Source organism: Chelmon rostratus, chromosome 8 (assembly GCF_017976325.1).
Source record: "Chelmon rostratus isolate fCheRos1 chromosome 8, fCheRos1.pri, whole genome shotgun sequence".
In the NCBI taxonomy this organism is placed as follows: Eukaryota; Metazoa; Chordata; class Actinopteri; order Chaetodontiformes; family Chaetodontidae; genus Chelmon; species Chelmon rostratus.
Genome location: NC_055665.1, coordinates 506,384 through 531,539, shown reverse-complemented (window position 1 = coordinate 531,539; position 25,156 = coordinate 506,384). Strand labels below are relative to the sequence as shown.

The 25,156-nt window shown below is 47.3% G+C and overlaps 2 protein-coding genes across 5 annotated transcripts; both read left to right on the top strand.

Moving 5' to 3' along the window:
• Positions 1 to 548: 548 nt before the first annotated feature.
• Positions 549 to 19,421, top strand: LOC121611068 (mothers against decapentaplegic homolog 4-like). 4 transcript variants are annotated; one of them, XM_041943452.1, is made up of 13 exons: positions 549 to 678; positions 4,431 to 4,570; positions 6,054 to 6,305; positions 11,347 to 11,524; positions 11,700 to 11,828; positions 11,910 to 12,176; positions 12,455 to 12,571; positions 12,690 to 12,743; positions 12,863 to 13,046; positions 13,189 to 13,357; positions 16,037 to 16,175; positions 17,521 to 17,739; positions 18,401 to 19,421. In XM_041943452.1, the coding sequence occupies exons 3-12, from the start codon at positions 6,060 to 6,062 to the stop codon at positions 17,724 to 17,726; spliced, it is 1,689 nt and encodes a 562-aa protein (XP_041799386.1). In that variant the 5' UTR covers positions 549 to 678; positions 4,431 to 4,570; positions 6,054 to 6,059; the 3' UTR covers positions 17,727 to 17,739; positions 18,401 to 19,421. The 4 variants fall into 4 exon arrangements, with proteins under 4 accessions (XP_041799386.1, XP_041799387.1, XP_041799384.1 ...); XM_041943453.1 differs by lacking the exon at positions 18,401 to 19,421 and adding an exon at positions 17,919 to 18,247; XM_041943450.1 differs by lacking the exon at positions 18,401 to 19,421 and having other exon boundaries at positions 17,521 to 18,247.
• A 751-nt stretch (positions 19,422 to 20,172) lies between these two features.
• On the top strand, positions 20,173 to 25,043 carry LOC121611069 (acidic leucine-rich nuclear phosphoprotein 32 family member E-like). Its single transcript, XM_041943454.1, has 7 exons — positions 20,173 to 20,311; positions 21,980 to 22,129; positions 22,215 to 22,337; positions 22,590 to 22,749; positions 23,335 to 23,453; positions 23,529 to 23,598; positions 23,869 to 25,043. The coding sequence occupies exons 1-7, from the start codon at positions 20,258 to 20,260 to the stop codon at positions 23,952 to 23,954; spliced, it is 762 nt and encodes a 253-aa protein (XP_041799388.1). The 5' UTR covers positions 20,173 to 20,257; the 3' UTR covers positions 23,955 to 25,043.
• Positions 25,044 to 25,156: the final 113 nt, after the last annotated feature.

The window sequence follows — 25,156 nt, the reverse complement described above, 5'->3', positions numbered from 1 at the left end:
GCAGGAGCTCGTCTTTTAAATAGGTGCACCCGTGCTTTTGTAGGTGTTTTTAATCTTTGAAAAAGTTAATAAAGTTTTGAACGGCACATCATGGCAGACTTCGTTTTTGGATTCACCACGCGTTGGAAATGACTTCTGATTCCACCAGTGGTCTTTTTCGTGGTTAGATGGCCACTACATTCATCGTATTTTGATGCTGATACTTTTGTACTTTTAGGTAAATAAGGTTTTGAATGCAGGACTTTTACTTGTAACAGAATATTTCCATGCTGTGGAATTAGTACTTTGATCTATGTCCACAACTCCCCAGGACATGTACATACACTGACACTGTCAATAAAAAAACACTTAATTCCAGGCCTGCAAGAATTAATGTAATGACAGACAGTCCTGAGCTTATTCAAACTGAAAGCTGAATGTCTGACTTTTCCACAAAATGCTCTGATTGATGCTTTAAAATGAGGGTGGTGAAACACACAAGTTGTAAATATGAGAATCTTTCATCTTTACCATCCCTAACACAGCACTGCGCTTACAGTTGGCCCACGTAGGTGAACTTCACCTGGCGAAATCCAGTATGACGTCACCCCGACACAGAAGCCACCGCTCCTTCTCATTGGTCTACAGCTCTGTGACTCACCTGCACGTCGTGAGACGCTGATGTCTCTTTCTTCAACGGTAAGACCACTAGTGGGGTGCCCATGGTGACCATCCTGGACCGGGTCAGCTGGTCTGTCAGCACCTGAGAGAAGCTACAGCAGAGATGACACAGAGAGAGAAGTTAAAGGTTGTAACCACAGTGTGTTTCCATCCCAACTCTTAGAATATGTGTGTGTCTTTGAATGAACTGGGTTGTTTCTGCAGTCCACACATTATTCATGGCGATTCACAGCCAAGAAGAAAACTTCTGTTCCAGATGAAATAGCTAGATTTTAAATGATCAATTTATGCAAATTAATACACATTTGCTCAGACAATGATGAACTGTGTGTCTCACCGCTCATTGAAAGAAACTGCTGAGGTACTTCTCAGGTAAAACGAGTCTGCTTTTGATGAATCCATCAGCTTCCTGTTAGTCTGACTCATCTCCTGAAGACAGAAAACTCTGATGGTTGTAAAAACAGCAGAGCCGACTCTCATTCAGCTGCGGACTAATTAACAGAGACCAGCCTTTCAATGGGAGGGGCAGCAGACACTGACGGACACGTCTGTCCCATCAGACACACGAACACCAGCAGCAGTGGCTCTTTAAATATGTTAATCTGCCTGTTTCGCGCCTAACACGCGCCGCTGTACGAAGCGGCTAACTTCTGTTTTTTTGCTAACAATAAGTGCTGCTATGTGGTTCATATGAAAGACGAATTTGAGCTACGAGCACAAAGATTCACGGGTCTAAAACTTCAGGCAGTCAGTGTTTCCATTTCTCCGACACCTCATGAAACGCTACGTTTCACCAAATTCTACACCGGATTCGTCGCCATGCTGTCTCCGTTCAAAAGCGGCACGTTTTTGGTTTGAGCTAGCATTAAACACTTGGTGGCCTCGTAGTTCGGTTGAAGTTAGCTACGTTAGCATGATGGCTAAGCAAAGATGGACCTACATATGTGAGGGACAGAGTTCACCTTCACTGTTGACCACCGCAGCATCGGGTGATGTCGCTGGCGCAACGCAAATCGGCTAGCTTGCCACTTCTTTCAAGCTAGCCGATCAAAATCTTCCCGAGCACTTCAAATGAGTGTGTTCACAAGTGTCCTCAGACCTCCTTACTTAAATTACACAACGGTATCGTTAATTAGCGTTTATTACCTCGAAGTTTCAGCACTAACGAATATGACACACATTATTTCGCACAACTAGTTAACTTAGCAACAACTCTAAATTATTGGGACTAGGTAAAGTTACCATCGTCGGTCGTGCACCTGCCGCTTCTGTTTGCGCTGCTTCCACCTCAACTAGACTCAGTTCAGACTGAAACAGGCGAACTCAAAGTAAAAAACACTGAAAAACGATTTCAAATCCGCTGTCAAAAACAGACTTTCTGCTAACGCTCAAGTTGAAGTTCAGTTTTAGCTCGACTTGTTCCACAGTCTTACCGCAGCCAACCGGTATTAACGTTTGTATGAAGGGAAGGAGCGTAATGACGTCACTACGTAGCTGGTGGACGCACGCCAGCGCCTGGAGTGAAAGCCCTGGGTCTCGTGAGCGTAGTGGAGAGCGTGCAGACCCCTCTTTCCTTAACAATGTTTATTGATCTATCGTCAATATTTTGAAAGGACACTTCACTTGGTCCGGACTTTTCTTCATCAAAGGTCAAATGACGGAGACATGTTTGGTTTAGTGTCGTGTAGCTCCCCTTCAACAGAGCTGGCACCAAGCAGAGCATTACTGGCATAATGTAATGAGCCGTCATCATCATCATCATCATCATCATCATATTATTATTATTATTATTATTATTATTATTATTATTATTATTATATGGTTATTTCTTATTTAAACCAGGGCTTGTCAAACGGCAAGCTAGTCCAGACCAGGCATCTCAAACCGGTTCCATGAAGGGCCGTGTGGCTGTAAGTTTTCATTCCAACCAAGGAGGAACACACCAGGCTGGAATCAATTAATCAGCTGATCTCAGTCTTCAGCTGATAACTAAGTGATCCCTTGATGTTGATTGGTTGGCCTGATGTGCTCCTCCTGGGTTGGAATGAAAACCTGCAGCCACGCGGCCCTTTATGGAACTGGTTTGAGATGCCTGGTCCAGACCCAGCCCTGTACTCAGAGGCCATCAACTGGTGGCATGTGGGCCACATGCATCCTGCAGATTACTAATGGAATCAGAAAATGTGTATATCTAACGCTCCTCAGCAGTGGAGGTGGTCCAGTCCTTACAGTGATCGGTGGTTAGCTGTCAACCTCTGCAATGAACCAAAAGTCCAGAATTCATAGTTCACCTGGTCTGCAGACTCAGATTATCGTCCAGCTCCGTCAAACTTCAGCTCAGGCCGATCGTTCCCTGGAGCCGATGGACGACAGGAGGAAACTCCAGATAAGAGATAAGATGAGAAAAAACAGAGCTGAGCTCGTCTGTCAGACACAGGAGGATTCACTTTGACTCATTTCTGTTAGTCAGCTGTTGTGTTGAGTCTTCCTGGATCCTGAAGAGGAGTTTTAGTTGAGATAAGGACTCATTCATTGGTTGAGCTGTGGGTTTGTACTGATCTCTGACTTCCTCCTTGGTGGACGTCGAGAGCGGTGATCCTGTCCCCTGTTGAACATGGTTTTAATGTGGCTGGTTTCTCTATGGTTGACATTGTTGTCATGGTGACGTTAACTGCTGCACGGTGTTGTGTGTTGTTGACTTCACACGGTAACGTTACACCACAGGATTTACAATCAGCTGCTGAACCGCAGATGCAGAATGTGTCTCTCTTCTGGGACAGAGTAACTCATGTCGATGTAGAATCAGAAATAAATGTGGACGAGCTGTCTGAGCCTCGTCTGCCTCGCCTTCATGCTGCCCCGTCACAGGAGGTGTGACGTTAATTTACTCATTAAACATTCTTTTGTTATTGTGGACATTTAGACCACCTGCTTGTACAAATCAGAAGGAGAGCGACTCGTCCAGGAGAGCTGCCACCTGCAGGAAGGATCCACATGTAGACATTTTCCAACAACTTTTAGTCAAACTCACTTTAAAATGATGCAAATGAAAAACTCTGTGAATAAACACAACAAACAGCAAATCCAACAAATAAAAGCTCAGCAGTGTCAGCGTGGAGACAGTCAGTCACACTGACCTCAGACCAGTTTTTAAAAAGATTCATACTGTGTGATCCCGTTTTAATCAGCTTAAATGATCTGATCAGTTTTACGTGTTTAGTTTTTATTCATTATCAGTAAGAACGCCAGAATCCAGCAGGACGCGGTGTTCACCACGAGAGGGCGCCAGAATCTGTTGGACCGATGAGCTGTCAATCACCCTGAGGAGACACACTCACACACACACTCACACACACAACACAAACACCTACACTCTCACACACTCACACACACTTACACACACACACACACATAAACACTCATACACACGTACACAAACACACAAAGACACACAGGCGAACACACACACTCACACAGAGCAGAGCTGTGATTGGTTCTTTCGCCCTCGCGCACAAACAAACTTTGTAACAGGAGTCCAGAAAGCAGCGGGAAATGCGTTTCCGGTCATAACCTTCAGAATAAAAGCTTAACGCCCGCTCAGTTTGACCGTGGAAACAACAGTTCCACGGAGGAAGAGAACTCCCGGTCTCATTAGTCTCGTTAGCATCTTTTCCCTGACCGGTCCTGACTCTGCCTGTGGATGGCACCCTCCACTACTCTTATTTTTCTAAAGTCCAGAACTGACCTTACTTCCTGTTGTGTCTGGTTAGCGTGACACAGACCCCCCCGCACCCCCACCACAGCTGGCAGCGCAGACGGACCCGGTCTGGATCAGACGGAGGACACGGACCGACAGACACTCACCGTCACAGACAGCGGACCACAGCCGAGCCGAGAGAGCCGCGTCCCGGTGAGTGTAGCTGACAGAGCCCGCTGAGGGTTCACTGTGTGCGGCTCCGTTCACATGTGACAGCAGCGGCTGTCTCTGTCTGTCTCTGTCTGTCTCTGTCCGTCTGTCTCTGTGTGTCTGTCTCTGTCTGTCTCTGTCTGTCTGTGTGTCCGTCTGTCTCTGTCTGTCTCTGTCTGTCTCTGTCCGTCTGTCTCTGTCTGTCTCTGTCTGTCTGTGTGTCTGTCTCTGTCTGTCTGTGTGTCCGTCTGTCTCTGTGTCTGTCTGTCTCTGTCTGTGTGTCTGTCTCTGTCTGTCTGTCTGTCTCTGTGTGTCTGTCTCTGTCTGTGTGTCTGTCTCTGTCTGTCTCTGTGTGTCTGTCTCTGTCCGTCTGTCTCTGTCTCTGTCTGTGTGTCTGTCTCTGTCTGTCCATCTGTCTCTGTCTGTCTGTGTGTGTCTGTCTGTCTCTGTCTGTCTCTCTTCCTGTCTGTAAACCTGTCAAACTGAAGACACTGACAATCAGCTGAAGTGAAAATGAATCAATCATCAGAAAATTAATCAGTGACTGTTTGATGACATCACCGACCACTAAATATGGACATTTGACGTCATTTGATGGATGTTTAGTGACTGAAGCTGAAGATGAAGTGATTGATCAGAGACGTGATGCAACACGGTGAAAGTGAAAACAGGTCTGATGCAGATGAAGAGCTGTTTGTTCATACTGATCCCTGATCAGCAAACCTGCAGATATCAATAAAATCACTGGTTTGATCCTGTTTGAGCATTTTTACAGAACAGATGCATCAATAACCTCCTCTGTGTCACTGTACTTTATCCCTGTACTGCGTCCCTGTACTAATACTGTAGTTAATGATGGAGATTATGTACTGACTGTGGCGGTGGACTCGCTTTGAATCACTCAGGTCATTAAACGTGGAACAAACCTTCACATATGTGTGTTTTGGGGTAAAATGAACACAAACTGGATGACACATGTGAGGCTGATGCCCAGTAACCAATAAACTACCAGCTACAATCACAACTCTTCATAGAGATCTGGATCTCAGTGACATTTCATGACCAAATAAAACTGAACTAACTCAGAGAGTAACACAGAATGACAGGAAGTGCCTGTCGTCTGTGTGGATTTAAAGAAAAACCAGTTCACCTGAGTGCTGAAGACTTGCATTTGTCTTTCAGCTGGTTTGAGGAGCATCAGTGTTCTATTATCAGATCTGTAATTTAATATCTGTAATATCGGACGATGCAGTGATCAACACCTGACTGACATCTACTTATTGTCACTGTTAACTGTATCGACGTAAAGATTTGAGCTCGTTTAGAACCGTTTTCACAGATTCTGTCCACCAGAGGGCGCCGACAGGTCTGATTGATTTCTGACTGTTAAACATCAATCACCATATGATCAGCTGATTGAGATGAATGAAGTTAATGCAGATTCTCTTTGGATTCATTGACTAATCGTTCCAGCCCCCCTCCCCAGGTGACCATGTCGGTGCTAGGCCAGCACCCCAGCAGCAGCACTGACGCCTGCCTCAGCATCGTCCACAGCCTGATGTGCCACCGGCAGGGCGCAGAGAACGAGGGCTTCGCCAAACGTGCCATCGAGAGTCTGGTGAAGAAGCTGAAGGAGAAGAAGGACGAGTTGGACTCACTCATCACGGCCGTCACCACCAACGGCGTCCATCCCAGCAAGTGTGTCACCATCCAGAGGACGCTGGACGGACGGCTGCAGGTAGAGACGTTCAGAGCAAAACTGCCTTCACTTTGTTCATTTAAAGGTTTGAATTCCTGCTTCCACAGCTGGGAGTGGTGCCCGTAGATCTTTACAGGCTGTCGATGTTTGAGTTCTGCTGGGAAATGGTCACGTGATAGGAGTGTGACCAATCAGAGAAGGACACGTGATTGATAAGACCCAATCAGAAAGCAAATGTGTTTATGTGCCATCCTTTTCAAAACTCTCTGTTTCAGGTGGTAAATGCCGGCGTAGTAAACAGAAACCTGTTAGTGTGGGTGTAGATGGACTGAGATGAACACGCTGAGATGATGGTGAGGCTTAAGGGCTGAAAGCAGTGGAGTCAGTTGACAGAATGAACAAGAGAAGCTCAACGTTCTTTTGTGTCCAGTGAGGTGGACTACAGGTCCTCCCAGAAAGACCATGAAACAGCTACAGCTCAGTGTCCTCCAGGTCCAGCAGAGCACATCACACCAGTTCTAAAACTGGCTTCCTGCCAGTGGTTGGACCTGTGGAGTCAGCTGGTTCAGCCAAACCAAACGTGGTGAGGCAGCTGGAACAAACTGCCGGAACGTCTTCATCGGTCCAACCTGCAGCAGTTTTTAAATCCTAAATGTTCTTTATTGTCATCCAGACTGTTTGCCTTTCAGGTTAGTTTTAATTGAACTTTTCATTGACAGATTCTTATTTTAATGAACCGTCTCTGCGTATCAGCGTCTCTTCTGAGGAACCAACATAATGTTGGACCTTTTGTTTGCATTCAGACTCGGAGTGTTGAACCCACATCAAGATGAAATATAATCTGACTTTGTGGCCAGTTCGTAAACAATCTCTTGTCTTTGATCTCAATGTTCAGGTTTAATTTCACTTCTCCTTGATGACCCTCGTCTTCCTCTTCACCTGGTGAACACGAGATCACCATGATGAGCTGTTCTGTCCTCTGGCTCGTGTCTTTGTGTCTCATTGTTCCACATCAGGTCTGACGCTGAGCTGCAGACTGAGGAGTGTTTGCGGTGTTTCGGTCTGTCTGCAGCCTCGGCTCTGATAGGAACAGTGTCTGAGAGCAGAGCAGACTGGGTGTGGTTACAGACCGTCACACAGTAATTATCAGACCAGAGGATGTAAACATGGATCACTCTTCAGGCTGCTCACAGCTTCACATGAGCCACGTTCAGCTCAAATTACATTCATATCAAAGGAACCAGCAGAACCACCTCACCTCCAGAACCTTTTGAAGGACTGACGAAACCTCTCGAAGGCCACTAGAACCTGTTCAACAGCCACCACAATCTCCTGGAAGCACATGGGAACTTTTCAAGAACCACTGAAACCATGTCAAGGGGTGCTAGAACATCCTCAAATCTGTCACATTCCTAAAATTTTCTTCCAAGAAGTAATTTCTTGGGAATCTCTGACATTTTTTCAAAAAACCATGAAAACCTCATTAGAACCCTTAAACCCTCTGGACCTTCTCTGGAACCATTCTAACACTGAAACCTTCAATCCCTTCAAAACTCTGTGAATTTTCCATGATGCCATGAAGCTTCATGGGCATCTGAAACTTCCCCTAGAACCCCCGTACACCCCGGGAACATCCTTAAGATCTGTAAGAACCACGTGGACCTGCTCAAAAACCCCTTATCCTTCTTAAAGAACCACAAAGCCCTTTGAGCTCAAGCAGATTCTCCTCTGGCAGAATCCTAAAACCCACTCATGAACCATACAGCCTGTCTGAGAACCTCTGGAACCTCTGCGATTACCCCGAGAAACTTTCTTACAACCACCAGAAAACTTCTGAAGGTTCCCTGGACACCCCTTAAAGAGGCCTCCTTAAGAACCTGTGGATCCTCATCAGTGAAGTTTTTTAATGGATCAAAGTGACCCCCTAAAAAACTCCTGGAACATTCTGAAGATCCTTTAAACACCCAAACAGCAACACAGACAAACTGATGTAACAGTAGAGAGCAGACTGGCGGCTGTGTGTGTGTGTGTGTGTGTGTGTGTGTGTGTGTGTGTGTGTGTGTGTGTGTGTGTGTGTGTTTGAGGAGGAGAAGGAGGAGGAGGAAGGGCAGGCTGGCTTGTTTTGTCTGAAACACAGGAAAGGGGCCGGGTTAAGTTAAGCCAGACTGTGTGTGTGTGTGTGTGTGTGTGTGTGTGTATGTGTGTGTGTGTGTATGTGTATGTGTGTATGTGTGTGTGTGTATGTGTGTGTGTGTCTGCAGACAGACGGGAATGTGTACACGTCTGGAGTGTGTGCTTGGATCTCATACCACAGAGTTTCTACACTGTAAAAAACACAGACCAGTCTGTTCCTGATCCTGATGACATGAGGAGCTAGAGTGTGTGTGTGTGAGTGTGTGTGTGTGTGTGTGTGTGTGTGTGTGTATGTGTGTGTGTGTCAGTATGTGTGTGTGTGTGTGTGTGTGTGTGTGTGTCTGTGTCAGTATGTGTGTGTGTGTGTCAGTGTGTGTGTGTGTCAGTATGTGTGTGTGTGTGTGTGTGTGTGTGTGTCAGTGTGTGTGTATGTGTCTGTGTGTGTGTGTCTGTGTCAGTATGTGTGTGTGTGTCTGTGTGTGTGTCTGTGTGTGTGTGTGTGTCAGTGTGTCAGTATGTGTGTGTGTGTCTGTGTGTGTGTCTGTGTGTGTGTGTGTGTGTGTCAGTGTGTGTGTGTGTGTGTGTCTGTGTGTGTGTGTGTGTGTGTGTCTGTGTGTGTGTGTGTGTGTCTGTGTGTCTGTGTGTGTGTGTGTGTGTCAGTGTGTGTGTGTGTGTCTGTGTGTGTGTGTGTGTGTGTGTGTATGTGTGTGTGTGTGTGTGTGTTTATAAACAGTCAGTGTCTCCATAGACCTCCACTCAGTGAACACTGGCATTAGCATGCGGCTCATAATGCTAATGAAACCATCACAGAGGTTCATGTTCTGATCACCAGTTTGAACTGAAATCAAACCCATGAGCTTCAGCTGATGTTGCTAGGAGAAGTATGCAGCCCGTTCCCATGGTAACGGAATGAATCCCAAACTGATCCAGAGTCAGAGAACTGCTGAATGTTTCATCAGGTTTCAGTGAAGTGATTTTTTTGCTTCGGCTAACTGTTAGCAGCACACACACAGAATGTGAAGCTCTCTGATTGGCTGTTTGTCAGTGAAATGCACCCTGGGAACACAGTTGACTTTTCTCATTCAGCCTTTATGTCCACAGGCTTGATTTCGACTGTTTATTACAGAACCAGATGTTCTTTAACTCAGCAGTGCTTCTGAGTTTTGTCTCTGACGGCTTGTTTTGTTTGCGGTGATGAGGGCGCCTGGTGCTCACCTGGTGGGGCTCATACCAGGTATGAGGCGGGTGTTAGTGTTGTTTGTGTTCTGTTACTGATGTTACGAGCCAACAACGAGTAAACTTTCAACTCAAATAATCTTTAAAAAAGTTTTGAAGGCAGAACGTGAAGAACGTGTGTTTTTACAGTGTGTGTGTATGTGTGTGTGTTTTGTCTGCAGAGTCTCGTGCCTGCCCTTCACCTGTGCACACAGAACATACTCTGCTCTGATAGGCTGCTTCACTCTGCATGAATATTACAGTCACACTGTGGGACAAAACGTCCCCACTACGTAAATGATTCTGTCTCAGGGTGAAGGGTCAGTGTGTGTGTGTGTGTGTGTGTCAGTATGTGTGTGTGTGTGTGTGTGTGTGTCAGTATGTGTGTGTGTGTGTGTGTGTGTGTGTGTCAGTGTGTGTGTGTGTGTGTGTGTGTGTGTGTGTGTGTCTAACCCTAACCCTAAGATAAGATAAGATAAGATATTATCCCCAGCCGGGGAAATTTGGGCATTACAGCAATCTTCACCAAACATCAACACAGTCTGATGTTTGGTGATGCTGGAGTTTAATAATCTGACAGCTGATGGTATGAAGGACCTGTGGTAGTTCCTTCTTACAGGGTGGATGCAGCAGTCTGTTACTGAAGGAGCTGCTGAGGGCCCCCACTGTGTCATGCAGGGGGTGGGAGGGGTTGTCCATGATGGATGTCCTATATCTGACACTACATGTGATTTAATGTCTCTTCATGTGTCTCCTTCCTCAATGTGAGACACGAACAGATGTCTTTGTGTGATGGACATGTCGAGACAGAAGACAGAATGGTTGAAGACAGCACTGATGTCTTCACCACAGAGACTGCAGCCACTCGTCTCTGTTCTGTCCTCACGTCTCTGACTCGTCCTGAAACTGAACCGCAGGCAGAAACTGAAGCTCACACAGAATGAGCTTCTTTTTACAGTGTGCTGAGGTCACACACACACTCACACACATACGCACTCACACACACACACACTTACACACACAGACATACACACACACATGCACGTACACACACATACAATCACATACACACACACTCACCCACACACACACATGCACACTTACACACACCTGCACACACACTCACATACACACACTAACATACACTTGCGCACACACACGTGAGGTCAGATGTGATGTCATGGTTGTGGTCTGGCGTGACAGGTTAACCCTGCATCACCTGGTACACACACACACACACACAGACTGTTTCCACGGTAACCTTCTGCTCATGACTCAGTTTGTTCTCCAACAGTTTGTTTAAATTTCCATGAAGGATGTTCTCCCACTGACTGTCTGTCTGCCTGAGTGTCTGCTGCTCCCTGTCTGTCTGTCACCTGTCTGTCTGTCTGTCACCTGTCTGTCTGCCTGAGTGTCTGCTGCTCCCTCTGTCTGTCACCTGTCTGTCTGTCACCTGTCTGTCTGCCTGAGTGTCTGCTGCTCCCTGTCTGTCTGTCACCTGTCTGTCTTTCTCTCACCTGTCTGCCTGTCAACTGTCTGCCTGTCACCTGTCTGTCTTTCTCTCACCTGTCTGTCACCTGTCTGTCTTTCCCTTACCTGTCTGCCTGTCACCTGTCTGTCTTTCTCTCACCTGTCTGCCTGTCACCTGTCACCTGTCTGTCTCTCACCTGTCTGTCTTTCTCTCACCTGTCTGCCTGTGTCCCACCTGTCTGTCTGGCTTGTCGTTCTGCAGGTGGCAGGTAGGAAAGGTTTCCCTCATGTGATCTACGCCCGTCTGTGGCGTTGGCCGGACCTCCATAAGAACGAGCTGAAACATGTGAAGTTCTGTCAGTTTGCCTTCGACCTGAAGTATGACAGCGTGTGTGTCAACCCCTACCACTACGAGAGGGTGGCGTCCCCCGCCACCACAGGTAAACACACTTTCTACACTCACATAAAATCAGAAGTCGTCTGGGGATCAGTGAAGGGCTACCTTCTGATCTGATCTGGTCTGGTCTGATCTTGTCCTTTGTTGCCCTATCTTGTCCTGTCAGGTCAGATCTTGGTTCTTCTCACGCTCCTTGTCCTGCCTCTGTCTTCCTTTAGGTCCTCAGTCTCTGATAAAGGAAGAGTTCAAGCAGGACTGTCTCCAGATTGACCTACCCCCTCGCACTGACCCCTACAACCAGCCCCACCCCGTCAGCATGTATCCCAGCATGCCCCTCTCTCCTCCAGGTCAGACTGTCGATCAAATGCATTTTATTTCATGTTTAAATCAAAAGTTGTCTCTTTAACGTCCTGCCATGTCTCCTGCAGGCAGCAGCTCCATGTCAGCTGCAGCTCTGTCAGCTGGTGGCGCCGTTGGTTGCAGCAGGAGCGGTGGAGGTGTCGGTGGAGGTGTCGGGGATGTCGGTGGAGACAGCGAGGGCCATGGCCTCCTTCGGATTGCACCACCTCAAAGCCATGGGGGCCACGTCTCCCCACCTCACCCGAACCCCCCTCACACCCCCCAACCTCCTCACCCTCCCACCCCCACCTCCCCACACCAGCAGAGCCCCGAGTACAGCTGCCCCCCCAACACTGGTACCTGTACCTGTACTGCTCCACACACCTGTACTTTACAGCTAGTAACTCATTTGATTGTGGTCAAATTGGGGATGAAGCGAGGTTCAACACTTTGTCAACACGTGATTGGATAAAGAGATTAACACCTGGACACTTCAGGAAACGAAATGATTGATTCTGGTTTTATTACTCAGGGTTGTAGTAGTAGTAGTAATCGTCGTAGTAGCTGTGGGTAGAAGTGGGAGTGGCTGTACCACAGTAGTGATATTAGACATGTGTCCCGTTTGTCTCTGCAGCAAACTGGCCAGGTAATAGCTCCACCCCCTACAGCCCAGCAGGACCTCATCAGAGTGGGCGGAGCCACCAGCAGCCTCAATTGCATCATCATCACCACGCCCCCAACACTCACTTCTGTATGACAACATATGACCATCCATGTGAAATATTACACTAAAGTACTTCAATAGTAGTACTTTACTGTAGTACTGTGCAGTTGTACATCATGCTGAATCTAAGTGTCTGTTCCTGCAGGGTCACAGCATCACAGTACTGCTCCATATCCACAACCAGTTTCCAACCACCCTGGTACGAAATTTGCCCAAAAAGTTTATGGCCTTCCAAAAAATGTCCTTACTTTTCAAAACTTTCCCGAAAATGTCCTCTCCTTTCAGTCCTTCTCTGTCACACTGTGTCCCGTCTCTCAGGTCCAGAGTTTTGGTGTTCCATCTCATACTTTGAGTTGGACATTCAGGTTGGGGAGATGTTTAAGGTCCAGTCCAGCTGTCCTCTGGTGACAGTGGATGGTTACGTGGATCCTTCGGGAGGAGACCGTTTCTGTTTGGGACAGCTGAGTAACGTCCACCGCACTGCTGCCAGCCACCGTGCCAGGTGACCAGTCTGACCAGCAACAGCACTGGTGGTAGCAGGAGAAAATAGTAATAGTAAAGAAAACATACACAATTAGTGTCTCCTTTGTCTCCTTTGTACAACTACTGAGTTTCCCTTCATTCGGCATGTTATTTTCCTGCAGGCTCCACATTGGTCGGGGGGTTCAGCTGGAGTGTCGGGGGGAGGGAGACGTTTGGATGCGTTGCCTTAGTGACCACTCAGTGTTTGTCCAGAGTTTCTACCTGGACCGTGAGGCGGGTCGAGCACCAGGAGACGGAGTTCATAAGATCTACCCCGGAGCTTATATCAAGGTGTGTCGATATGCAGACGATTCTGTGCTCTATGTGTCTGTAGAACTTAAGTTTTTAACCAAACTGCTGACATGGCCTCTGTTTCCTGACAGAAAAAATATAACAAGAATATCAGTCTTTTTTTCTTTTAAAGATTTTTGGGGGGCAATTTTCATATTGATTGAGCAGTTGACGACAGAGTCAGACAGGAATCAAAGGTCCTCAGGCAAAACCAAGACATCTTCAGCCCCATTTTTTTTTTCAGCCTGCATGTAGTAACCACAACCGCCATGCCTCTCGTTGCCCAGACGGTGTTCCTACAACTACCACCCTTCATTCAAGAAGGAGAGAAACAGAGGGCTAACCCTTCCCCTCCCAACTCAGGCCCACTGAATGCAGCCAGGGACTGGGAAATGGGTGTCCACTTAGGCCAGAGGCTCACCTTCCCATGTGAAACTGCAACAACCATCCTGCAGCCAGATCTGGTCCTCTTGTCCAACTCTTGCTGGTGCCTCTTCATCACTGACCTGATTGTCCCCTGAGAGGATGCTGCAGAGTTATACGAACGAAAAAGGCTGCAGCTGAAACAGAGGAGTGCGGCTGGAATGTAAAAGTGTGTCTGGTTGAGGTGGGCTGCTCTTTAACTGGGACGTCCCTCAGGAGCTTTGCAGCGCAGCAGGCTCAGAGGAAGGCAATCGAAGTGCTCGCTGATGCTGCCGAGAGGTGCTGTCACCGGCTGTGGCCGGAAAGAAGACATACTGTGTGGGACACATGAGACACACACCCAGGCTGCAGGGGGTCTGCCTCTGCAAAGGGCCTCTGAGGGCCACAACACCCAGAGAAGTCGAGGTGCACACCTGAAGATGTGTCGCAATGGTAGCAACATTATCTCGAGGTCATCTCCATTCATAATCTCAAGTCAATGTTGTGCAGAAACTTCAGGGACTGTAACGCCCAGTTTTATTTACATCAAGTCAAAGTGTCTCCATTAACAGTCTGCTGAATTAGCTGTTAGCAGCTCCTGTTAGCAGCTCCTGTTAGCAGCTCCTGTTAGCAGTGTACTCATGGATGTGCAGACAACTATCACTGGATCACTGTGATACTGAAGAAAACTGAAAAACAAGAAGATTCTAAGAGAAGTTCTGCAGTTAGAGGGGGGGTCTTTTTTCTACGTCTGTGTAGGTTCTCAGTCATCTAGGTCAAGGTTCTCCAAGGAGGGATGAATCAAGGAGGGACGAATTAAGGAGGGACGAATCAGGGCCAACTGGACTTACCTGTAGAACCTCTCTCATCCAAGAGGCCTCTTTAGTTCTGACTGAGTGGCTCCAGGTATTTCATCTCTGTGAGGTTGTTATCAGGTCATTAACACCAGTCTCGGCCCGTAGTCTGCAATGAACCGTGTAGTTCAGGCATGGGCAAACTACGGCCCGAGGGCCATATGCGGCCCGTTACAAAATTTAATCCGGCCCGCGGAACTTGAACAAATTATATCAATAAACCTTGTTAATGTTTTATTTTCCCTGCAATTCTGGCTTTTTCCCAATAGATGGCGCACTCTAGATACATTGAGCTTTGTTGAGGTGAAGCGTATTACTCCACGTTTGCGCTTTACTCTTCCACCCTCAGCCCTTCTGTAAAGATGAGCGGAGCTAAGAATGTCCAGTTTTTAATAAGGAGTGGACAACTAAATATTTTTGACTGAACACCGATCAGGCGGTGTTTAAAGACGATGATACAGCAAGAAAACTGACTCCAGACTTTGATGCGCTGGATAAAAAGGGAGACCAACAACACTGTTCCCACTGAAATTAAAAGTACGTTTCTCCGTTGTGTTCTGTAAAAAATGCATTTGAAACTAATTTGTTCTGTCTGTTAAGGGATGCACATATGTGGTGCTCAGGTGCACCACATATGTGCAAAACCAAGTGCGCAAATGCAGCGCGATCAAATATAACGCGCTCCACATACTGGCGCGTTGTCACTGTTCCGTCCTCGCGCTGCTCGTTGTTGAGTTTTGGCTTTAGGGATGATTGAATAGAAGGAGAGGACAGTAGACCTGCATCTCCTACCGTTTTTTAAATGAAGACAGTCAGGAGGAGACTGATGATGATGATGTCCTGAAGGATAACACAACTTTCAGTGCTTTAAAATAATGAAAAGAGTCATTTCAATAAATCGCTCAGTTCTGTGGGACTTCAAAGACAGATATTTAGTGTTCTACATATCTCATGATATTTTATTTTCTCTTATGAGGTGGATTTCCAAAACACTCCATCCATCTGCTCCTGGTCCGGCCCCCCAGTCAAATTTTAGAACCCTTTGTGGCCCACAGAGGTTACAGACCTGGGACCCCCCCCACTGAGGCTCAGAACTGATGAGAGTCTAAATCCTCTTGCTATGATTTCAAAGTGGTTTATAGACGTTCATTCATGACAAATAACTGATAATAATAAGAATGTGTGTGTGTGTGTGTGTGTGTGTGTGTGCAGTCTCCAAAGTGAAGTGAAGTGTCTTAATCATAGTGATCTGTGTCACTGCTGCGGCGCTGCACCTGCATGCACCTGTTCCTTTTACTTCACACTGTATCTCTGACCCCCCCCCCCCCCCCCCCCTGCACAGTTCCTTTATGACTCTAAACTCTTGTGCTGCATTCTTCATCTCTCCGTCACCTGTCTGTGTCTCACCTGTGTCTCTCTCCAGGTGTTTGACCTGAGGCAGTGTCACAGACAGATGCAGCAGCAGGCGGCGGCAGCTCAGGCGGCAGCGGTGACTCAGGCGGCGGCGGTCGTCGGTGCGATTCCGGGGCCGAACAGCGTTGGGGGGATCGCCCCAGCTGTCAGTGAGTGCCACCTGTCTCTCTCTCTGGGTACCTGTCTGTCTGTCTCTGTGGAGGCTCAGAGTCAGAGAAACAGGTACATCAATATAATCTGCAGTCAGGAGCGCCACCTGGTGGACACATTGGACGGACTGGAAATGAAGACGAGGAGTAAACTGAGGAAAAGAAAAAATATTTAGAATAAAGTCTCAGATACATTCAGACAGTGTTTAATAAATGGATGTACACACAGAACAGCTGTGATCTAATCTATATTCAGTTAGAACAGGGATGTCAAAGTCAAAATACACCGAGGGCCAAAGAAACAGATTTGCTACAAGCCGAGGGCCGGACTGGTTCAATGTTTATTAAAACATATTTTAATGATTGCACATAGCCTAAGATCTAACACAATGTATATTCTTTAATGATTAAATGAACAATCCAATATTCTTTTATGGCTCTGTCAGTAATTTCAAGTGTAAACATTTTTCAACAGGCACAAAAACAAACTTCCTTCAAAGAAAAAAAGTCCTGTGAATTAAATGAATAAAGCAATATTTTCTTATGGCTCCGTCAGTAATTAAGGGAAAACATTTTCAACAGGCAAGTTGAGTTTAACTGAAAAATAAATCTAAATAAATAAAATAAATTAAAATACAAAAATCTATAGGACACAGAAAAAACAATACTTTCCTTTTTGGGGAGTGGGTAACTGAAAGTTAACATCTGTTCTGGCTGCTGATCAATAATGAAGCCGAGGCCCGTTTGCCGCGCTGCGGTGAGTTCGCGAGCTACTGTTGCATTGTGGGGATTGTGGTATTGGTGCGTGCAAAACACCAGCGGGCGGCTGCGGGCAGTTCGAATGCTAATCAAATATCATCCGGGGGGCTGCATATAAATCATTGGCGGGCCGCATCCGGCCCGCGGGCCTTGACTTTGACATATGTGAGTTAGAACATATAACCTTTTTCTCATCACGTATGAATTTATTCTCCTAACATCAAGACTTTATTCTAACTTTATAATTGAAACACGTTTTTTGTATAAATATTCTAACTTTATTGTCAGTTTGTTCTTCTGACAGTGGCCCAGATAATGAGTGATGAAGGGTTGCTGCTGTTCCTGTCAGTCACATGATGGAGCGGCTGTCTGTTCTCTGTCAGTTCTGCTGCAGCTCTGATCTCTGTGTTCTTCAGTACTGTCACAGATCAACTCACATGTCTTATTAAAAGATTACTGCTGCGACACAAACTGCCACATTAATGACTTTGTGAACCTTTTTTGCGAGCACTGTTTTATTTCCAGCATCTGTGTGTTGTTATCGTGTGTCTGTTGGTTGAGGTTGTGACTTCCTGTCTCCGTCCAGGTGTGTGTTCAGCAGCAGGTCTGGGTGTGGACGACCTGCGCCGGCTGTGTATCGTGCGTCTGAGCTTCGTGAAAGGTTGGGGGTGTGATTATCCACGTCAGAGCATCAAGGACACCCCCTGCTGGCTGGAGGTTCATCTGCACCGAGCGCTGCAGCTGCTCGACCAGGTGCTGCACACGCTGCCGCTGCGAGAACACGCGCTCTGACACGCTGCAACAGGTGTGTGAGTGCGTGTGTGTGTTTTCTGTGTAGGCTGCAGGTGGATGGGGTGTAGCTCACAGGACAGCCAATCACAGCAGAGGATTCATCACTGCTGAAGATGTCATCTGAACTTATATCTGACACCACCTGACTGTTAGGATTTATAAGGTCCACCCACCCCATCCTCTTCCACACAGGTGAAAAGACAGGTGAAGACACCTTCAGACAATCAGCCGACCACACCTGTTACTCAAAAGAGTTTCCATGGATACCAGCATCAAGAGTGACATTTTAAAGGGTCATTTTATTCACAATGTTTTCTCTCCTCCACGTAACTTCTGGAAGGTTTTGTTTTTAATTGTCTCCAACATTTGTACACATCATCATTATTTCTTCATTAAAAGTAAGATTTCTGTTTCACATTTTTATTAAAATTCAGGCAGATGTTGGTGAATGAAATGAAGCTAAAACAGAAACGTTTGTGTATGTAAATTCCTTATTATGTCATTTTATCAGGTTTTTTTTTTTTACCGATACTGTCACGTGTGCCTCTACACCGAGAACAGCACGGTCCTCTTCTGGGAATATGTTTGATAGTTGAATATCCAAAAAAAATGTCCTGACTTTTAAAAAATTTCCCAACTCTCCAAAACTCTCCAAAATGTCCTTACTTTCCCAGACTGTGGTGGCTGCTTCCCTCACCTGTAGCTCCACAGTCAGAGCCCGACAGCAGCCTGACAGGTGAAACCCAGGGCAAAAGAAATGCTGGAGGATAATAACTGGAGGCGCATCCACGTGTTGATGAGCTGCTGTCTTCTCTGCAGATGACTCGGAGGATAAAGTGACATCAAACTGACCCTGGAACAGTGGGGGATGCGTCCTCACGTCCTCATTATCAGAGTCTTCAGCTGGTATTTAAAAAGTCACTACGGGTTGTTATTTCCTGTCTACAAAAGAAGAGAAGAAGAAAGGAAACAAAGACTGATGATGTTTCTCTGACACAGATGCCTCTTTACACTGTGTGAAGTCCTGTTGTCAGTCCATGGGACCAGGTCAGTATCTGTACTGGTTCCTCAGGGGTCAGTGCCGTCTGATTCCCTCCTTCAGGACACATCGTCCATCAGTCTGTCTGTTTCTATGTCAGTGCCTAGATGTCTGCGTTTTTCTCTCTTTTTGTCTCTGTCTCAAGAGTCATATTATAAAAAGATAGAAAATATGTTTTTGTAGTTTTGGTGAACTGACCCTTTAACAACAGGAAAACTTACCTGCCATAAATCAGGTGTTTCCACAGTGATGTCATCTTTCTGTTTCACTCACAGTTCCTTCAACGTGACACTGAAAGATTTACTTTTAATGATTATCTGCCAAAGATTCACTTCCTGTTCTCGAGGACATCACATCCTGTTTACTCTGCATTCACATTATTTATTCTGTCATCAGGTTTTTTTCTCTCATCTTTTTATTATTTTAATGCATTTTATATTTTAAAGACTTTTATACTGAAAGAGTCTAAGTGCAAAATATGCTGTTTATTCAAAATAAAACTTTTCAGATAAAAAAATCACCCCCCCCCGTCTTTATTTCCTCCATCAGCAGCTCAGTCAGCTTTGCAGTTCAACACATTGAACAAAAATAATGTGAAATTCATGAACTTTATTTATTCTGACTTTTATCTTTTGTTGTTTATTGACTTCTTTTTGTCCGAATGATTATGAAATAAATCTGAAACCTTATTCTTTTCGTGTGACTCTCAGCTTCTTCTGTAAGGATTTAAATAATAAAGATAAGATAAAACTTTATTTATCCCCAGTCGGGGAAATTTGGGAAAATAAAAGAACATAATAATAAAATTAATAAAATCAGTTGAGACTGGAATTATTGATGCTGCTTTCTTTCATTGTTGTTACTTTAAGCTGTGTGTGAACTCTGGACATTTGGCCAATAAAGAGACTGATTGTCTGAATGAAAATCGAAGCTAACAGTGAAATATGGCGCCAATGAGGACAAAGAACGGGTGTATGTAAAGTTTAAATGTTTCATGTTCGTCTCTCATTGGTTACAATAAAGGGACGCCTGTGTACTTCCAGCCAATCGGAGAGAAGAGTCTTGCATAATGAATGCTGGGGGTGAGATTCATTGGGTGCGCTCCCTTTCTACGCGCCGGTGCGCCGCTAAGCCGACACGTAGCGAATCAGGTGTCTCTGGAGTACGTCACCAGAACCGTCGGCTGGTGAGAGACTCCGCCTGTCCGTTGCACCACAGGGGTATGCCGGTGTTAAATTGGTGCGGACCCAGTGAGCGGATCCTCTTCGGACCAATAGGAGACCAGAGTCTCTGGAAACGTGAATATTAATTTTAAATGGGCGTGGTCTCTCTGTGGAGGTCGGGCGCGAGCGAACATGGAGGTTTAGTTTACGTCTGTTAGCCGAAGGAGGAGGAAGCCAACCGTGAGAGCGCGCTTCACTGAACCCGGTTTTATTTTCACTTTTCCTTTGTTCCACTTTGTTTTTTTTTTGCTCTCTGTTCGGGTTTCGACATGGAGATGAAGAAGAGGATCAGCCTGGAGCTGAGGAACAGAAATCCAGCTAAGGTGTGTAACCTGAACTACAACCGCGCAGACTTTATTTATTTCCAGAAGAAATCGGTGAAGCATGCAGACAAGAAATGACGATGCTGAAAACATTGAGCGGGAGCGGACGTCCTCTTCTCCCCGCTGATTTCTCCGACATTGTGACCCAGAAAACAACTTGAGCCGCTCAAACATGGAGGAAACTCCTCCGGAGCCGCTGGACGAGCCCGCCGCGTGCTGCCTCTCTCGCCCGGAGCTTCGCGCGAGCCTCCTGCAGCTAGCATACGGGTTACCAGGCTAGCCTGGCGAGCGCCCAGCCGTCAGAATAGAGCGGGGTCAGGATTAGTCGGGTGAGGGTCTGCGGGGGTACTCTGCAGTAACCTTAAAGACAAACACACACGCGCGTGCTTGTTTGCTGTCGGTTACGCGTTTAAAGCCTGCTGGTTAGCCGCGCGGCCGAGCAGGCTACGGTCTGAACCTGCGGTGTTTAGCACCCACGATGCTTGTAATCTGATGGCGCGTGAAGCCAGACCCCATTCCTGAACGCGCGTGTTGTGAGGCTACTTGGTAACAGACGGATGTGCTTTTAACCCCCACCACGAGTCTGACCGTTTTTACACTGCGCAGGGACTGTTGGTCGGTTCGGCCCACGCTCGATCCAACAGGTCTTTATGTGGATCTGACTGAAGTTGGAAGGAGAGTGGTTCCCCCCGCTGCTCCCGCCCACCCCGCGTTGTTTAGGGCGCTGCAGATTGGAACAGAACCTGCGCGCACTTCCGCTCGTTTCGTTTAAATACAGGTCAGGTAGCTGACTGAGGACCCTCTGCAGGGCCTGGTGAGTTTCTGAAGGGGGTCTGGCACAGCGTGGTGTTTTTCCGGCACCAGTTTGGTTAATGAAACGATGCTTCTCCAAACTTTCAGCAGCGTTTCCCTCCACGACTTATTGACGAGCGTCGTAGCGACGGCAGGTTTCCCGCGGGGGCTCGTGGCTTCCTGAACGACAGGTGTTCATCGATCGGTAGAAAATGAAGGAGAATATTTGTCAGTGACTTCGGCCTGTGTGTGTTTCTGTCACTCATCAGTCAGCCCGTCGTTCATCGAAGAGTGTTCGTTAGATGAGATGAATCACTCCGGGGGACAACTGCTTCCGGGTAGTGGTCCGAGATCCGGAATCCCAGACATCCCGTTTTTACAGATGCAGTACTTTTTAGATCTAGTCCAGGTCTGACACGTCAGGTCTTTCCTGTGTTTAGGACAGTCTGCTTGTTGTTCTGGTCCAGCTCTGACAGGCACGACTTGTTGTTTTTTTGTGGACTATGAAGCAGGATTTGCTCTGCACAGACCATGAGAGGGTCTCTGAGGAGGGAACAGTGTTCAGAGACCACAGGACTCTGGTTTTCATCTTTGGTTTCTCCTCCTGCGACAGAGACTGAAGCCACATGCTTGTTGTTCTGTGTTTTGTTGTTCCAACATGTGGGGCCAATGACTGTGACTAATGATTATTGATTAAGGTCCCAAAGAGCTTCGGTGAGGTTCCTCTGAGGTTCTTACAGTTTGAAAGTCACCTCGTCTGTCCGCTGGACACAGATCTCCGGGTCTCCTGTCTCATGCCGGGTTGTCACGGCTGAAGCTGTCTGTCGTGTTCCTGCCGGATGAGGTCGTGGTCACATGGTCTCTTGTTGTCGTCAGGTGGTGGAGCTGGTGGTGGATAACTGTCGCTCAGGTGATGGAGAGGTCGAAGGTCTGACGGGCGAGTACACAGAGCTGGAGATCCTCAGCATGGTGAACGTTGGCCTCGCTTCACTGTCCAAACTGCCCTCGCTGCCCAAACTACGCAAGGTCAGTCCGGCACTTCCTGCTCCCATGATGCACCGCTGTTTAATCACTCAGTGATGCTGTTCGCTCACACCGTCCTGTGTTTCAGCTGGAGGTGAGCGACAACACCATCTCAGGAGGTTTGGACACGCTGGCTGAGAAATGTCCCAACCTGATGTACCTGAACCTGAGCGGGAACAAGATCAAAGAGCTGAGCGCCATCGAGGTTCTGGTGAGTCCAAACTCGGCTCAGTGTTGGAGAGGGGGGGGGGGGGGGGGCTGATTATTCATCGTGTTTGAGTTTAAAGAAATGACTGTTTAATTTAATTTAATTTGTCAGGATCAGGATTTTCACAATAAGAGCACCTTTCCTTTAACCTGTGTGCTCACACACACTCAGACATCTGTCAGTTAAAGTCGCTCATCACTGGCTGAATATTCTCGGAGCTGTCTCACTGACTCCGTCCTCTCGTCCGTTCTGCAGCAGAACCTGAAGAACCTGAAGAGTCTGGACCTTTACAGCTGCGAGGTGTCCACGCTGGAGGACTACAGAGAGAGCGTCTTCGAGCTGCTGCCTCAGCTCACGTACCTGGACGGATACGACCAGGAGGACAACGAGGTGCCCGACTCGGAGGCCGACCACGGTGAGACTCGGACGGCGTCGCCGTGTAGCGGTCTGACGAAGCTTTGATATGAATCAGCAGACGGATGAAGGGCGATGTTTCCGCCACAGGCGTCAGTTTATCTGTTTCTCTCTGTCAGCTTCACAGGCATCAGGCCACACAGAAAAGTCAAAGAAAAACAAAACCTCTGATCCGTTTCCTCCACGCGTAGCGCCGTCTCGAGAGCTCGAGAGACGAAACATTAATGATCAAACCTCTAAAGACTCAAAGCTTTTCCTGAGCTGATGCATCAGAGTCTGAGCAAAGCTGAGCTGAAATTAACGCACGCACGCACATGCACATGCACATGCACACACACACACACACACACACACACACACACAGCTACACTAAACATGAAACACACGACGTAATGAAAGATGCCACAAGACTCACCTGAGTTCAAAACACTGAAACCACCTTCTGTCACAGTGGAGGCTGCAAGGTTCCACTGTGACAGATCATGTGACCTGGCGAGGCACCTGTGCCGTTTCGCCATCACGGAGACGAGAATAAATACATGAAACGCAGACAAAAAGTCAACGTCCGGCTGTCATGTTGTTACAGATGAAGACGACGAGGGTGGGCCGCACGACGACGACGATGAAGATGAGGATGACGAGGAAGGCTCTGAAGGGGACGACGACGAGGTCGGCCTGTCGTACTTGATGAAGGAGGGGATCCAGGTGAGTCTGCAGCAGGTGTGAAGAGCAGCTGTTCACAGTTTGGGGCGTTTCATTGACGTTTGTTCTTCCTGTCAGGACGAAGAAGACGACGGAGACTACGTTGAGGAAGAGGAGGAGGAAGAGGAGGAGGAAGAGGAAGATGGAGGTTTGTGTTTACTCTGAAACACTCGTCATTGTGTTTCCTGTTATTAATAACATGTCTGAATAAGTTATTGTGGTCGTGTCGTCGATCACGTGACTGTTGACAGAGATCATGTGACCTGATCAGAAGCTCCTGAATGGTTGAACTTTGACCCTCGGGGCCAAACGTTGTGACATCACAGCGGATTTACTAAATATTTGTTGTAAAGTGTTTTTATTCGTCAGTAACAGGAGGAAGTGGCTTTAATTTGAAAAACCTTTGTGTGTCTGTCAGATGTGGACGCTGCGGCTGTTCAGGGGGAGAAGAGGAAGAGAGATGCAGAGGATGAAGGTGACGATGATGATGATGATGATGAATGATCACCTTCACACGCTGTAACACCCCCCCCTCCACACACACACACACACACACACAAACTCACACAGCCCTCTTCAGGTGACCTCTGACCCCGCCGGCCGACCGTCCACTCAGAGCCGCAGACAGACAGGAAACAACGTGGTCACGTGATCAGATCACAGCTGTCAACACGCAGTGTTCTGATCGGACCACTGGGGGGCGGCAGAGACTGTACAGAGGCAGTTTGGGACAGGAACAGTTCCTGCTTCCTGTTTTCAGGCTTCATGAAACAAACAGCTCCCAGATCAGCGTGTCCAGCCTTTTTACCAGCTGTTACCATAGCGACACAGTGTCAACACATGAGCGCAGCGTGTTCACTGCTCCATCAGTGTCACACAGGATGCGTTCAGGTACCGTCAGTCACCAGAGTCTTAGTGACTCCTGCGTTGGATTTATTCTGGTCTTTGGTTCCTGCACAGCTCGCTGCGGTTCCACCTCAGCTCCAAGGCTGAGGATGCTGAAACAGAAAGTGTGTGAACTCTTCACATCAGTTTACCGACACTCGAAAATGACCTGCGGTTTGGACGCATCGTTTTAATGAGTCTGCTCAGTTTGTGTGTTTATCGTCCGGCCGTAGAACCTTTTCTGAGATATGAAGCATCGTTACAGACGGTCGTCATGACAGAAGTCTGTCCCGGTCCTCTGAACATGAAACAGACCGCAGTCCCCTTCAGTCTGCTGTGTCCAAAGACTACACTACCCATGAGCCTCTGCTGTTTCCATCAAAGCTCTCCACATCCAACATCCAGAAGTGGGTTGATCAAATTAAGAGCGCGACGCTCTCTGATTGGATGACGACTCATGTAAGGTGTGACCCCGCCCCCCTCGCCCGTCACCTGTCGGTCTGCGGCTCTCCGCGTCGGTCCGGCTCCTCCTGGTGTATCTGGTCTGGTCTCTGGTCTGTGTAAATAGAAGTGAACTGGTCTCTGTAGGTTTTTGTCGTGTCGTCTTTTTTCAGCCGATCCTCCTCTGAGTTCACTGTATTTTTTTATTCCCGTCTTGTGATTCGTGTCGCTGTGAGTGTTTTTCAATAAAAACAACTGAATTCTCAACGCGTCCTCCTTCAATCGGCGTGTGGTCGGAAAACTACGCACCGCAACTCTTCATCAGAGAGGAGTCTTCATCTGAACGACCCAGAGATAAAACCCTGACAGTTATCAGCTGT